The 15,697-nt window shown below is 34.3% G+C and overlaps 3 protein-coding genes across 4 annotated transcripts; all 3 read left to right on the top strand.

The window, feature by feature from the left end:
• The first annotated feature begins 1,535 nt into the window (after nt 1-1,535).
• On the top strand, nt 1,536-4,055 carry LOC121797182 (adenine phosphoribosyltransferase 5-like). Of its 2 annotated transcripts, none has more exons than XM_042195924.1 (7): nt 1,536-1,855; nt 2,005-2,115; nt 2,397-2,489; nt 2,806-2,955; nt 3,046-3,104; nt 3,512-3,585; nt 3,754-4,055. In XM_042195924.1, exons 1-6 carry the CDS (start codon nt 1,765-1,767, stop codon nt 3,569-3,571), a joined length of 564 nt encoding a protein of 187 aa, XP_042051858.1. In that variant the 5' UTR covers nt 1,536-1,764; the 3' UTR covers nt 3,572-3,585; nt 3,754-4,055. The 2 variants fall into 2 exon arrangements, with proteins under 2 accessions (XP_042051858.1, XP_042051857.1); XM_042195923.1 differs by having other exon boundaries at nt 1,541-1,855; nt 3,747-4,055.
• A 2,219-nt stretch (nt 4,056-6,274) lies between these two features.
• On the top strand, nt 6,275-8,949 carry LOC121797204. The gene is made up of 5 exons (XM_042195950.1): nt 6,275-6,625; nt 7,067-7,202; nt 7,800-8,020; nt 8,394-8,567; nt 8,711-8,949. The coding sequence occupies exons 1-5, from the start codon at nt 6,425-6,427 to the stop codon at nt 8,795-8,797; spliced, it is 819 nt and encodes a 272-aa protein (XP_042051884.1). The 5' UTR covers nt 6,275-6,424; the 3' UTR covers nt 8,798-8,949.
• A 1,514-nt stretch (nt 8,950-10,463) lies between these two features.
• On the top strand, nt 10,464-14,653 carry LOC121795040 (signal recognition particle 54 kDa protein 2). The gene is made up of 9 exons (XM_042193471.1): nt 10,464-10,822; nt 11,394-11,493; nt 11,677-11,830; nt 12,415-12,565; nt 12,646-12,794; nt 13,239-13,339; nt 13,424-13,581; nt 13,922-14,036; nt 14,153-14,653. The coding sequence occupies exons 1-9, from the start codon at nt 10,592-10,594 to the stop codon at nt 14,479-14,481; spliced, it is 1,488 nt and encodes a 495-aa protein (XP_042049405.1). The 5' UTR covers nt 10,464-10,591; the 3' UTR covers nt 14,482-14,653.
• The last annotated feature ends 1,044 nt before the right edge of the window (nt 14,654-15,697 follow it).

Genomic DNA, 15,697 nt, shown 5'->3' with positions numbered 1-15,697 from the left:
CAAAACAAGTAAACACGCCACTCAGGTTGGCGTTTTTTGCGACTTAGTAAACAAGCTACTCGTGTTTGCGTCTTTGCTTAAACACGCCAATCTGTTCGGCGTTCCTACAACAATACACACGCCAATTACAAAGACGTTTTTTCAGGAATACACGCCAACCAAGTTGGCGTTTTTCAACGTACTTGCAATTGGAGAGAATACGCCCAAAATACGACACAAGTATAAAACGCCACCTACGTTGGCGTCTTTACGTGTAAACACACCATTAATATTGGCGTTTTTACTTAAAGACACGCCAATTTCATTGGCGTTTTTCCCATATGTGGAATAGATAACAAAATGAGTACATTTACGTAATCTTTAATGTAAACTGCCCCAGAAACCCGATTTTCTCAATAAGTCGCTCTACTATAATAGATTAAGCATCCCTGAATGACGTCGGCAGACTTGAAAAACAAAGAATCTACACTTACTATCAATTTATTAGTACTCCATATAAATAATTGCAAGCCGATTTTGTTGTTTCTTCTCTTCTTTCACTTCGATGTTGCTCATTGTTGAAACTGTTTAGTCGAGAGTTTATCTTGTTACATTGTTTGTTATGTAATTGTTGATATGTGCTGCTATTAATATGCCGTATATTTGTCGCATTGTTGTTGTCTGATGTTTAATTTTCTCTTATGTGTTTACGTTTTATATTATGGACCTATCTTACTCGCTATTTTTTATACATAAAATGTCACTATTTGTTTGAATTTTTTGTGACATACTATGTGTTTAAATAAGTTTTAAACGAGGTTGGATATGATACTTAGTGGAAGGCTGGAAGCCATCACCATCCTAGCCCGGAGACAAACACAAAAATTATTATACTATTAATTACATTAATATGAATTGTAAGGATATTGCAATTCATCATATGATAATGTCTCGTATATTCGTATCATTATTGAGAAATGACAAAATTAAAAAGAAGAAGAAGCATGATTTCAATAATCAACAAATCTATGTGATCAAATTTTGTACAACCAAAAACTAGTTTATTTGAAAAAATTAGGTTTATTTATGCATTTAATTAAAATATATGAATGCATATATAGTACATGGAAAGTGCATAATATTGTGGTCATATATTTATGATTTGTGTATAATTTTTTTTCATTTTTAAACCATAAATGTAATTAGTGCATACTTTTAAAAATAATAGAAAGGGAATTCTAAAAATAAAAATAAAATAAAAATAAAAACAAGGTTAAAGGGTAATAAGTCTTTTTAACTTGTCCACTTACTACATTTATTATTTTAACACATAATTAATACATCAAATTATTAATATAACATTGTTTTGGTTGTACAAAATTTGGTTAATGTTATATAGTGTGAATATGTAGTGTTAATATCATCTACTCTTTGACAAGACCTCACTGTCTATTGTCTAAACATAAGTGATTACATATACGTACCAGAAAACCAGACAAAATGCATTCAAGTAAGTACCCATCAAGGAGCATCGGATACCAGCCATTTTCTGTAAATTTACAGACATTTAAATCTTTATTTTATTACAAAAAAGTTGGTGTATAAATTATAGCACCACTGAGCTATTGGATCTTCCTCAGTGGAGCTTTTGCCCACCAACCCAAAGATACACTCTTTAATACATAGATTTTCTCTCCTCTTTCCTCTCCCAATTCAAGAATATACACAAGAATCCCTCCAAAATATTTATTTTTTTTCCTTTTTTTTTTTAAAAAAAGAGAAAAGATGTTTGCAGCTGAGAATGGTTTGAAGGGTGATCCAAGATTGAAGGCTATTTCTGATGCCATTACTGTTGTTCCTCACTTCCCTAAACCAGGTCCTTTTTTTCTTCTTCTTGATTTGTAGTAATTAAATTTTTTGTTGTTTGGTTGTTCAATATGTATGCAACATGTTGGCTTTCTTGTCTCTTTCTTTGGGGGGTGTTGTTTTTTAGTACCCTTTTTTTTAATAATAATATTTTGGCAGGGATTATGTTTCAAGACATTACAACGCTTGTCTCAAATCACAAGGTCTTCAAGCACACTGTCGAAATATTTGTTGATAGATACCGAGACATGGATATCTCTGTTGTTGCTGGTAATAATTCTATTTTTTTTTGTAATTTCTTTTTAATATTTGATAGTGGGGTGATGCTGTTAGCTCAAAAGTTGACCTTTTTCATCTTCTTTAAGATGATGCACTTTTCTTCGAAGGTTGATTGAACTTCAAACTTTTGGTGAAAAGGGGGACTTGCTAGCTCCTTTTCTCCCTCATTCTGAGCTCAATGAAGTGTAGTACTAATGAATTTGAAAGTTGTACATGTCACCTTACTTTTTCTTTGATCAATTAGTTTAATTTATGGCTGAATCTTGTTGTAGGAGTTGAAGCAAGAGGGTTTATGTTTGCTCCTTCGATAGCATTAGGAATTGGGGCCAAATTCATTCCTCTGCGTAAACCAGGAAAGCTTCCAGGTAAATTTCTTGTTTTTACAGCATGAATCTAGTTAAAGATTACAACTTTGATATCCCAGATGAAATCCCAGAAATTTATCTTATAAACTGGTTTGTTGTTGAATAGGAATAGTTATTCTTGCAGAAGATAACTTGGTTCTTGAAGGTTTTTCTTTGAAGTTTCTAGTTGAAAATTGGACTAAGATTTAGTTTATTCTGTTTGATGCTTGTACTAGGACACGGGAGGAAGATGTTTTCGTTCTGCATTGATCGAATTGAATAGTCACTGTGATCATTCAAGACGGATTATGACTAATAGGGGTGTTTATCTGTTCAGGTGAAGTTATTTCTGAAGCTTATGAGCTCGAATATGGCAAAGATCGTCTGGAAATGCACATTGGTGCAGTTAAACCAGGCGAGCGAGCATTAGTCATCGATGATCTAGTGGCTACGGGAGGGACTCTTTCTGCAGCCATAAGGCTTCTAGGTGATCTCCCACAGCTCTGTTTACGTTAATACTTGTATACGATTTACTGCTTTAAACTCACTGTGGCTATTGCGATTTCCGGTTGGCTAGAACGCAACGGTGCTGAAGTCGTAGAGTGTGCATGCGTTATTGGATTACCAGAGCTTAAGGTAATTTATATTCCACTTCTTGAAATCTTTTATTTATCATTACTATAAAAAACAGATAGGTTTTACTGAGCATTTTGCTAATATTTGAATCTAACACCAACTCTTAGAAATTAAGGTTCCCTGCTTCTTAGGTGTTGTGTTGTAAAGGAACTTGTTAATGTAGGTTTCTTAGCTGTATTTAGCATGATACGATACGACCAATTGTCATGTTAAGACTCCGGAGAACTTTCTGCCTGATGTAATCTTCTTCCTTATTGTAATTTAATGCCATTACAAAAGAAAATTTTGATTCCTTATGTTTCTGTTTTAACATAAAGCAGTTCATTGTCATACTAAATCACATGCTGATTTATGAAGTCTAGTTACTAAATCTTTCTCAACAAATAACACGGTTTCCTCGTGTATAGGAAAGGCGATTTCTGAATGGCAAGCCACTATACGTCTTGGTGGAACCTCGCGAATTATAGAAATCTGATTCTTGGTACTTCCTCTCATCCTTGCCAAAATTTTTACAACCTCGTTACTGCTCACGTTCATTTCCTTCAACCACACGAGCAACACGTAGTCCAGATTATGATGCGTATTTGAAACAAAAGGGGCTGCATAATGACCATAACTATTGCCTTGAAAATTTCTGCTAAGGTTATAGAAGAGAGCTGGTGGAGGGGACGGAAAGAAAATGTTGATCGAAGCAGAGGCGCAGTGCTGTCTGAGCCGGGTTATCATTGAGGGGAATAAAGGCGACAGTGCATCGTGAAGACTGTTTCTGCGAGCAGGATCTCGCCCCATCCAACTCAGGTTAGCTATCAGGAATCTCAACAGCTCGTCTGTGGAGGTTTCGTTTTCGTAGTGTTTGAATTCTGCTTGTAACCATTGTATGTTAAATGTCTCATTACATGTATGAGTTTGGTGAATAAAATCATTAGTAGTTTCTCTTCTGTGTGTTGAAAATCATCCAGATTTCCGTTCGGATATATCCTGCTTCAGTGAAGTAAATGCAACCTTGTTTGATATGATGTTCATATGTTTGAAGAACTTGACAACAATGTGATGCGAAGGTGTAAATTGGTTTGAATTCGATTGATAAACGTAAAGTGAAAGCGTACTTGAATTCATACGAATCTTTTAGTGAGGAAACCGTCTTCCAAGTGACAATTAACGTTAGAGAGAATGATCATTTCTCATTTTGTAGGTATCATAATAACCGAATAAGTTTATATGTTTCCTTATGGATCCATAACAATATTATATATACAGATGACGAGTCACTAACTTTATTACTAATAATTGTAAATTTGTCCATAACCGAATGGAAGTTACTCAAAATGGCATTTGCACATTCTGCCAGTCACACACAATGGCGGATCCAGGAACAAAATATCGTGGGGTCGAACAAGATAGTAAATATTTATGTAAAATAATTATTTAAATTATTTAAATTATTTATTTTTATAAATATATTTTTTAATATAAATAATTCATGCGAGTGTCGATATTCTTAAAACAACATACTCCACTTTCTTCGTCCCGTCATAAGCGAGACACTTCTTTTGGATATATAATTTAAGAAAAAGACGTTTATGGAGCTAAGTGAAGAAAGAATAAAATATGATCTTAGATAAAACAAAGATGCAAATAAATAATAAAGTAAGAGACACAATTATGTTATACCACCTATTTTGACAAAAAAATGACATACACATAGCATAATTTTTCTGTAACATACCAAATCTTTAAAGATTTAAAAAATTGAATATGAATAATAAGGTTGAAAATTTAAATTATAAAACTAAGAGAGAAGAAATTAAGAAATAATTACTTTATATAAGTAGGTGGTTAATTTAGATAAGTTGATTTTGATATACTGTAAAAATACTACTATTTAACATTAATTGATATTTTAAGATGAGAATATATTTTTAATGGACTTCTAAGAATTAATTCAAATAAAGAAAAATATTTCAAAGCCCATTTTATAATTAGATAACATATTTAATATATTTAATCTTTTAAATTTAGTTAAATTTATTGATGCCGGTTTATTCGATTTCACGAGTGAATATAGGGATGAGAAAACAATAATGACATCTCCAATACCATTCCTCTTTCTCTTCGAAAACAAAAACCGCGGAAGGACTCTTCCCCTCCAACTCCTTCGTTCTCGACAACAGTCTACCCATTCGGCTGCCTCACTTCCTTCCTTTCTCTCTGATCAGTCTCCTCATCATCTCACACAGCGTGAGGACGTGAGGTGGGAGCGGAGACGTTAACGCCGTAGGGTCGGAGGCCGAAGAAAGTAGCTTTCTGGTGCACTCCGGGGCAGGTGGTGGGGTCGGCCGACCCCGCCCGACCCCACCTGGATCCGCCAGTGGTCACACATACACAAATTTTAATTTTAATTTTGATTTTAATTTTAATTTTGGGCTAATAGCCACAAAATACATTAACTAGGAGTAAATTCAAGTCTCTACCAACAATTTTGAATGTGGTGTAAAAATATATACGTGTAGCAAATTTTTCATAAAATTGAATTTCAACAAAATTGAATGCTGAAATGGCTAAAACAATGTACAGTATATTTGTGGTAGAATGTCTAGTTACCCCAAAATCGATTCATTATATAATAAAAATTCAAATTAAATTTAAAAAATCCAACTAACTAATCATCAAAACAATGGATTTTGTTATGTCACCCTATGTCATTTTAACTGTCACTACACCTGCTATATTTATGGTTTTATTTTGTTACGACATTTGATTGTGGAAAATTCACTACTCGCAAAGTTTTTCTCACCAAATTTAATAATGACCTGAATTAGACTACGCGCGTACTTCCTCCGTCACTTAAAAATAGATTTTTTTTAGTTTTATTTCTTAAAAATAGAAACTTTCTATATTAATTTTTTTAATGAACTGAGACCTATTTTTCATTACCATATTTTTCTTTGTATCTTTTTCTTACTTCATCCAATCATCCCATCATCCCATATACTCTTAGTACCAAATCAAAATTTGATTTCGTTACCGTTAGATTAATCCATTTCATATTTACAATTAGTACTCTAAAAATGGAATTTGAAAAAAACCCGTAAAAATCCGCGTTAGCGGTAAATTCAGCAACTATAAATACCCGCATCCGCCGCAAAGAATATTTGTCAAGAAGAAATCAGACCTCGAGGAAAAGTACATCTCTACCCTGAAGCAAAAGCTTGGAATCTCGCCGATGCACCTCTAAACCCTAACCCTAATTCCTCTTCATTTTGAATTTCAGGAAGATACGAATAATCGAATTTATAATTTATTCTTTTAATTCAACAAAAATGTCAGCGGTTGTCTGTGGCAAGAGGTCGTTCTTCGACGACGACGCCGCCGCGTCATCGCCGGCGTCTGCATCGCCGCCTGCTTACAAGAAGTTTCGATGCTCTTCTTCGACGTCGCCGATCCGGTTCACGTTCTCGCCGCCGGTTCAAACGAGTTCGGTTGATCAGCTCAAGGCTTTGTTTCCTGAGCTGGAAGTTCAGGTTGATGTTTCACTATTATGCCAGGTTTAGGATGACATCGGTGCTACGCTTCCACAGATCTGGATTTTTAGGTGTTAATGGTGGAAATGATACTCAATTCTTATGGTTTATGGAAATAAATTTCTACTTGGTTCATTCTACTGGATATGTTTAAATGTTCTTCTGTGATTGTTTGGATAAAATTCTGGATTCGAAAATTCCAATCTTTTAGCATTTTTATGTTGTGTGGTTGATTGATATCCTGATTGAATATATGTCACTTGCAATATTGTTGATATCCTTTTAATCTCTGGTTCTATGCTTTTTTTTGTAGAATGTGATTGATGATTTTTCTTTACCCTAATGGATAGTATTGGTATTATTGGTTTATTACCACATTCTCATCTCATTAGACTTGTCATGATGTGTGTGGCTTCTAATAATTTCGTAACTGTTTATCAGCTTTTAGAGAAAGCTATGGAAGAGTCTGTTGAAGACTTGGATTTGGCTATTAAGAAACTAAATGAGTTTTGTCGTGGACATGTGAATGACAAGATTGGCACAAGAAGTGCTGAAGAAAATGCAACAATGGAAAAAGGTATGTGCTTACATTGAATCCACTTGTTAGATGGTGTAAGCACACTTGAAATGATACTTAGGTTTATGATACATGACTGGTAGTGGCTTTCAGTCGGCGATCCCGTCCCCGGAATTAGTTTCTCTGTTTTCAAAAACAGATGTTTGCATCACATTACATGTATAAGAATTCATCCAATAGGCCTAGGCAGCAGGAATAGCCTGCCTCAAAATGTCTTTCTTTCTAGCTTTCATGTACATCTTAGAAAAGTAGTTGTTTAATCTAATGAACATATGCAGTATGTACAATCTATGTCTTCTCATTTTAATGCTAGTATGAAAAAGCATGTTCCAGATCCAGAGTCCAGAGACTGGCGTGTTAAAGGTTGTTACATTTTCCATTGCTTGATCTCTAACTCTGTTAAAATGGTGGTCATAGAGAATCTTCATTGCAGGACATCTTTGGCATTGTGCATGCTTAACAAAAGAGTTAGCTCTCTGAAATTATTTTGACATCTCCAATTTTTGTTCTGGAAATTTATAACTGTATAACAAATGCTATTTAGAATTCAGACTTTGTATAGAAGATGTGATGATAGTGATGGATTTTGACTGGCAGTTGCATCACAAACCAGTGGGGATTCAGTTCCTTTGCAGGAGTCACAAACTCAAAACAACCCGCTAGCAGATGGTGCAGAATGGGTGGATTTATTTGTGAGGGAGATGATGAATGCTACTAGCATAGATGATGCGAGATTCCGGGCAGCCAGCATATTGGAGAATTTGGAGAAAGCTATCAGCTCTAAGGCCAGTGTCGAGGCAGCTCAAAGCTTTCATAAGGTCAGGATCCATTATCAATCTCTGACATATCTATGTGATTACATACATACTATAGAACTGGAACTGATCATATTGCAGCTGATGTCTGTTCATCCTGATTTACGAAATTTTGGCATACATATAAACATTTATGCTTGATGAAGTTTGCATTGCCTTTGTAGAATTAGATGGGATCCATTAATTATCAGCTAAAAATGATCAGTTCCATACCCTGACACGGTGACACCCCGTGGGAAAGATGACATTGAATCTATGATTTGATTATCGATCTGGAAAGATATTATTGCTCTTTTGGTGGTACCAGACTACCAGTACATGCAAACTGAAAAATCAATTCATCACAATGTTAACAGTAATCCTTGTGTCCTTGTAGGAAAATTTGAGGCTGAAGGAGCATATCGAGTTTCTTCTCCGGGATAATGCCATCCTCAAACGTGCTGTAGCCATCCAGCACGAGCGCCAAAAGGAAAATGACGAGAAGAGCCTAGAGGTGCAACACGTAAAGCAATTGTTAGCACAGCATCAGGAGCAGTTGCGAACTCTTGAGGTCAGTGCATTGAACTTCAATCTGTTTTGTGCTTAACAAATTCAAAATGTTGGTGTTTGGTTTATTTGGTTCTTTTAGGTAAATATTCGGATGGAAATTCTTATTTGGGGCAAACATATGTGTTTATTTTGCTACTTGTACAGGCAAACAACTACGCGTTGACATTGCGTTTGCAGCACGCGCAGCTGAGCAATTCCTTTCCCGGGCGTTTCCATCCCGATGTATTTTAATAAATTGTGGGACTGAGCGATTGTGTATGCGGGCACCAACTGCTGCCTAGCCTTTTCTTATCTATAGGTTGTAACTGTGAGCCAAAATGTTCAATATAAGATTATGTATAAAACCTTGATATTCATATAATACCATATATTTCCATTAATTATATCGGCCTAGCAAGTTGCGACGGTTACCTTAGTTTTTCCCATAATTTCTCTATAATTCTCTAGTTCTTTTTTTGGAAAACTTAGAATATACTACTACTATAAAATTTATTTATGGAGTTTGTTAGAGCAGGGATATTGTTGATAGTTTAATCAAATTCATTTTAACTTTTAAAATTATCAATTTTAATTTTAATTTTAATTTTTAATAGTGGTTTCAATTCTATTTTGTCTTTTCAACTTACTAATTTTATCTCAATCTTTTATCAATTTCAATAGTGGAATCATGTTATGATGAATCAGAAGATGATCTACTACTATTTTCGCAAATAAGTTCTATGCAAAAATATTTTATTTTTTGAAATAATTATCAGATTGATTGATTGATCCAAGTTGAAAATATATGAATATAATTGGCAGGTACAATAAAATTAGGATAAAATCGATGTATTTATTAAATGTTAAGATAAATTTGATACATTTATATATTTTTAAAAAAGAAATTGTATATGATATATTATTTGAAAATAATTTAATAAATGGATACTCCGACCCAAAATGAAAACCCGACACGGTCACACGAACATGCAAGAAATTAATGGATTTAGAACTTTGGGTCGAATTTTACAGGGTTCGTGTCCTTATTGGATTGACCGGTTAAGAACTCGATAATTTTAGGTTGGATTTCGTAACCTGCTAAAAGTAAATATTATTATTTTAGTTCTTTTTTAAATAATAATATCCATTAGTTTTATTAGGACGTGAAAATTAGGTTTAAATCATGCAATTTAGGTTTTGATTGTATCAGTCATGTTCTTACCACGTAAAATTAGTTTTTATCGTGTAAATCAGGTTCGTGTATTACTCTTTCAGTTCTGCGGTAGTGGAGGCGTTTCTTTTCAGCACACGATTTAAGAAAAATTGTGTTGAATGAATTAAGTAAAGAAAGAATAGAGTAGAAAATGAAAAAAAGTAGAGAGATGAAGAGATAATAAAGTAAGTGAGAAGAAATGTGTTGTCTATTACTAAAAAGGGAAATGACTTCACTACTATGGAATGAACTAAAATGACATAATGACTGTACTACTATGGAATGGATGGAGCATTAGGTTTTTATTGTGTACATCAAGTTTAATTGTGTAAATTGGATTTGTGTTGTTATCACGTTGTGTCAGTCAATATTAAATCGTATCATTAACGCGTTTGTATCGTGTTCCAATTTGAAAATAGCAGATCAGATTCATATTTGGATTGAGAATTTCCTTAACATGTCAAATTTGGATTATGCCTTATTGGATTGAATCATTATTCTATTAACTCGATAACAACTCAATCCGCGTAATTTGCGATCACAATGGTAACTAAAAAAGTAGATATAATTGCTAGATTTACTAAATGTTAAAATAAAATTGACAAATTTCATTTTATATAAAATGACAAAATTATTAAAAGTGAAGATTAATTTGTTCATTAATTGTGATTTGTGACTATTAATGATAAAGGGGTAGAAGAAACAATTACCAGTCCCAATTCCAATCCATTTCATTCTCAGATATCGCCCTAATCCACAACACCCTAATTCTCTCTCTCCCGGCGAACCAGGCTAAACCCTAAACCTAATTACATCACCGGCGATTGGCGAAGATGGTGCTCGCGCAGTTAGGAGGAAGCATCTCGCGTGCTCTTCAGCAGATGAGCAATGCGACCATCATTGACGAGAAAGTGCTCAACGATTGTCTCAACGAGATCACGCGTGCGCTTCTCCAATCCGATGTCCAGTTCAAGCTCGTTCGCGATATGCAGACCAATATCAAGAAGATCGTCAATCTCGATGATCTAGCCGCTGGCCACAATAAACGTAAAATCATCCAACAGGTGAAGGCTTTATTTTTAAATTTTTGGTTCTATTGACTATTGATTTTTTCAATTCAGTTCGAATTTTTTTCACCGAATTGTGAGATATTTGAGGGGGTTGAAGAAATTTTAATCGGGGATGTTAATGTGGCAGAACTTAAGAGTAGAGAAAAAAAGTGTTTCGAGTCAATTATCTGACTATGTGAACTCCCGAATTCAGCTATCTTATCACCCATCTTGAAATTTTCATTATGCTTTCTAAGAAAGCTGCTAAGCAAACATGGAAGATTATTGTTTTTGTATCTGAATCATAAATTCTAGTCTGGTTAGCTTTCTAAAACTGTTTTTTTTTCTTATAAGCATGCTGAGCCATGCTAGAATATGCAAGTATCCCTGTATCTTTGTTTATGATGGTGTGGTTGAGTCATGTATGTCTGCATCTTTGTTTAGCTTTTATCTCTTGTGCAGTTCTATTCCCATTTACTGGCCCATTGTGGGAGTATGTGAAGTAAGCAGCAGTTTTTCGTTTAACTTTTCTAACGCCCCTGCTATTCTTACATTTTTTCTTCTTCTTTTCCCTGGCTTTCTCTAGGCTGTTTTTAATGAGCTATGCACGATATTGGATCCAGGGAAGCCTGCTTTCACTCCAAAGAAAGGGAAGCCAAGTGTTGTAATGTTTGTTGGTCTACAAGGTATGCTGATACCATGACATTAGAGCATGTTTAGCCCATCATAGTCATTCGTGTAGATTGAACATGGCTCTGTTTAGGGTTGGAGTTTTGATAATCTTATTGTCATTCATATTTTCCGATTACCACATGCAACATGTATATGCAATTATGCATTAATTTTTGCTAGCTTGAACCTTATTCCAGGATCTGGGAAAACAACCACCTGTACAAAATATGCATACTACCACCAGAAGAAAGGCTATAAACCAGCACTTGTTTGTGCCGATACATTTAGAGCTGGTGCTTTTGATCAGTTAAAGCAGAATGCCACAAAAGCTAAAATTCCCTTTTATGGAAGGTATGTTTTATATCCATTTTAGATTTGGAAATCCTGTTAAGAATAACCACTTGCCAACCTTAGTTAGGTGAAGAACCAATAAAATTATTTTGTTTTCTCAATTACTGAGCATATGGATTGACTGTTTCATTCCATGCAAAACAAGGTCTCCTTTTATTACCCCTTATTCTGTTTTAGCGAGTGAGTTGTAGGTGGTTGTAGGGGCAGTGTATAGGGAACTATGATAATGCATGAGTACATGACAATCTAATCCTTTTTAGCAAATACTATGTCGGAAGTTATTTATTAGTAAATTTAGAAAGTTGAGTCAGCTTCTCAGTAATACTCTAGAACTCTTCTTGTGAAGATTCTGAATATCCGTGAAGAGAAATATCACGTTTCATTTTCTATTGTATCTTTTAAAGTACTTAATATAGGTTCGTGAAGAAAACTGGGGCTTGACTTAGTTAAAGACATATATTCAATTTTCTTACTTTTTGTTCTATACTTGGGTATTGTTTGTTTAATCTAGATGGTCTGAGTCTTAGGTATATGTAATGATTGTAATCTTGTTTTGATTGATAATATAATGTGTTCTGTAACAGCTACACTGAGTCCGATCCTGTAAGAATTGCAGTAGAAGGAGTTGAGAGATTTAAGAAGGAAAATTGTGATCTCATAATTGTTGATACCAGTGGACGTCACAAGCAAGAAGCAGCACTTTTTGAAGAGATGCGTCAAGTTTCCGAATCAACGGTAAGCCTTTATTTTATTTTCTTATTTTTTTATTTGGATCCCGAATTGATAATGATGAGTTCATCTTCTTGATACTTCAGAAACCAGATCTTGTTTTATTTGTTATGGATAGCAGTATCGGTCAAGCTGCATTTGACCAGGCCCAAGCATTCAAGCAAAGTGTTCCTGTTGGAGCCGTGATTGTCACAAAGATGGATGGCCATGCTAAGGGAGGTGGTGCTCTTAGCGCGTAAGTGTAGAATATTAACATATTGTACTTTTTTTGGAGTGAGAAAATATTAAAACTTGATAAAAGTATTATTTTCTGAAAGCTGCTGTTTAGTGTTAAAAGAACAGATAATGGCCATTGATGAAATTAAAGTCACACAAATATCTGTTTAGCAGAACTATAAAGTGCTCTCTTTCCATTATTTCTTAGTGGAAATGAAATGTGGAATTTCTTCCAACTGTGAAGTGTGAACTAAATTAGTTGGATTTGCCTCCAACAATAAGTTGCTCGTGAAAATTTGATGGGATTGCGATGTTATATTGTTGCTTTTAGGTCCTTAGAGTTTTTTATGCAATTGATTATTGTTCATTTATACAATAAAGAAAAATTTTCTTCCATGCAGACAATAATTAACTTGATTTGCTATCTTGTGGAAAATATAATGATCCTTCACTCCATTTACAGAGTTGCAGCAACAAAAAGTCCAGTCATATTTATTGGGACGGGTGAACATATGGATGAGTTCGAGATATTTGATGTTAAACCTTTTGTCAGCCGTCTTTTGGGTTAGTCGACTAATTATGGTTGCAATTATTTGTTGCTAGTCTTGTTCAGACAAGCCATTTTGTTAATATAAATGCTTTTCGCAGGTATGGGTGATTGGTCTGGCTTCATGGACAAAATTCAAGAAGTTGTTCCGATGGATCAACAGCCTGAGCTTCTCCAAAAGCTCTCTGAGGGAAATTTTACTTTGAGGATCATGTACGAGCAATTTCAGAATATACTTAAAATGGGCCCCATTGGTCAGGTCTGGTTGTTGACAACCTATCTCAATTGATTTATTAATTTATCACTGGGTATTATTCATCTTGTTTTACTACTCTTAAAAGAAAAATGCTCCTTGCATGATTAATTTACTCAGATCGATTATTTATTTATTCATGTATAATATAATACATAATGTTTGGGTGGGAAAAACCAGTAGAGGTTCTCTCTTGAACTGGACATATCTTTGGTCTTACAAAAGTACTCAGCTGCCATAGTTCTGTGATGGATTTTTGTTCTTAATGCTTATTTATACAGTGTTTGGTTGTGAATAAACTTTGAAGTAATTGCATACTTACCAATGCACCGTTTCTTGTTTGAAGGTATTCTCTATGCTTCCAGGATTTAGTCAAGAATTGATGCCCAAGGGTCAAGAAAAGGAAAGCCAGACAAAGATTAAAAGATATATGACAATGATGGACTCAATGACTAATGAAGGCAAGTGTTTATCTGATGGCTTTAGGTGTTTACTAGTCCAAAATTTCCTTATTTATAAAATAAACTCAACATGAATCAAGTTATATTGCATAAACATATCCAAAATTTATTAACAGAGTTGGATAGCTCCAACCCGAAAATCATGAATGAATCCCGTATCATACGGATTGCCAGAGGGTGTGGTCGTCCTATAAGGGATGTAATGGATATGTTGGAAGAGTACAAGCGGCTTGCCAAGGTCTGGAGCAAGATGAAGGGTCTTAAGATCCCTAAGAAAGGAGACATGAGTGCACTTTCGCGAAACATGAACGCACAGCACATGAGCAAGGTCCTTCCACCCCAGATGCTGAAACAGATTGGTGGCATGGGCGGCTTACAAAGCTTGATGAAGCAAATGGGTTCTTCCAAGGATATGATGGGTATGTTTGGCGGCGGAGATAAGTAGACTCGTGTAGGAAGGTTGTTTTGGTTCTGACTAGGAGACCCTCGGCCCTCAAGCTCCAAATTACAGACTGATGCGCGGTGAAGATGCCATTTCTTATTGACGAATCACATTTGTAATTGTAATTCTGTATGAGATACTATCCTTTCTATTACTAACGACTTCCTTTTTGGTTTCTTGTTTTGTTCATATTAGATGATATTGTTGTTTTCGTACTAAATACCCATATGCATAGTAACATTGTTGAGTGTGAGACTAGTTAACTACATTATTTTTGCTATGACATTATTTTTCCAGCAATGTGTTAGTATCATATGCTGAACCTTATTTTATTGAATCCAGAAATAAACAAACATGAACAGATGTATATTTAAGTGTATAAGTAGAATAACTGGTCAATACTAAAACATTATTTAAAGTATTTCTCTAGAGCAGCATCATGTAGGCACACATGATTAGGGGTGGGTAGGTACGGTATACCTTACTGATACCATCATATCGTATACCTTACCGAAAATTCGATATGAGAAAAAATTATACCTTTACCTTACCAAAATTTTCGGTATACCGAACTTTGGTATACCTTATTTTCGGTAAGACAAATTTCAATATCGATACCATACCTTATTTTCAGTATGTCATATCTAAATTCGGTATACCGTACTTTTGCGGTATACAAGAGTTTTACGGTATATCGGACTATAATACGACATACCAAAATATCATTATTTTGTAAATAATTCTAAATACAAACACAAATGAAAATAAAATTTCAAAAATACTTAGAAAACATGAAATTTAATCAAACTCAAACATATTCAATAAAAAAACTGCAACAATTAAACTCCATGCAATCACATAACGTTCAACGATATTTGTTTGGAACTAATTTAACTAAAATCTTATATCTGTTTGAAACTAATTGATTCAACGATATCAAGTTTTCCTAATTGAGTTTATTTGATTTTATATTTACATGATTACCCGACAACTATAATGAGGCAAGCTTTGATTTCTACATGTAAATATTTGTTTGTTTGGTAAAAGTATGAATTTACTTGATATAATTTGGCATATATTAATATCGGTATATACCGAAAATTATGGTATATACCGTATTTTCGGTATATACCTAAAATTACGGTATATACCATATTTTCGGTATACCCCGGCATACCTCAGTATATGAAAATTCATACCGTTACCGTACCGAAATAAA

Source organism: Salvia splendens, chromosome 3, assembly GCF_004379255.2.
Source record: "Salvia splendens isolate huo1 chromosome 3, SspV2, whole genome shotgun sequence".
Taxonomy (NCBI): domain Eukaryota; kingdom Viridiplantae; phylum Streptophyta; class Magnoliopsida; order Lamiales; family Lamiaceae; genus Salvia; species Salvia splendens.
This window is presented reverse-complemented; position numbering and strand designations above follow the sequence as displayed.

Coding starts and splice junctions, on each gene's coding strand:
- LOC121795040 (XM_042193471.1), top strand. CDS start 10,592: ATGGTGCTCGCGCAGTTAGGAGGAAGCATCTCGCGTGCTCTTCAGCAG. Junction 10,823..11,393: donor AACGTAAAATCATCCAACAG/GTGAAGGCTTTA, acceptor GGCTTTCTCTAG/GCTGTTTTTAATGAGCTATG. Junction 11,831..12,414: donor AAAATTCCCTTTTATGGAAG/GTATGTTTTATA, acceptor GTTCTGTAACAG/CTACACTGAGTCCGATCCTG.
- LOC121797204 (XM_042195950.1), top strand. CDS start 6,425: ATGTCAGCGGTTGTCTGTGGCAAGAGGTCGTTCTTCGACGACGACGCC. Junction 8,021..8,393: donor CAGCTCAAAGCTTTCATAAG/GTCAGGATCCAT, acceptor GTGTCCTTGTAG/GAAAATTTGAGGCTGAAGGA. Junction 8,568..8,710: donor AGCAGTTGCGAACTCTTGAG/GTCAGTGCATTG, acceptor CTACTTGTACAG/GCAAACAACTACGCGTTGAC.
- LOC121797182 (XM_042195924.1), top strand. CDS start 1,765: ATGTTTGCAGCTGAGAATGGTTTGAAGGGTGATCCAAGATTGAAGGCT. Junction 2,116..2,396: donor GGATATCTCTGTTGTTGCTG/GTAATAATTCTA, acceptor ATCTTGTTGTAG/GAGTTGAAGCAAGAGGGTTT. Junction 3,105..3,511: donor TTGGATTACCAGAGCTTAAG/GTAATTTATATT, acceptor CCTCGTGTATAG/GAAAGGCGATTTCTGAATGG.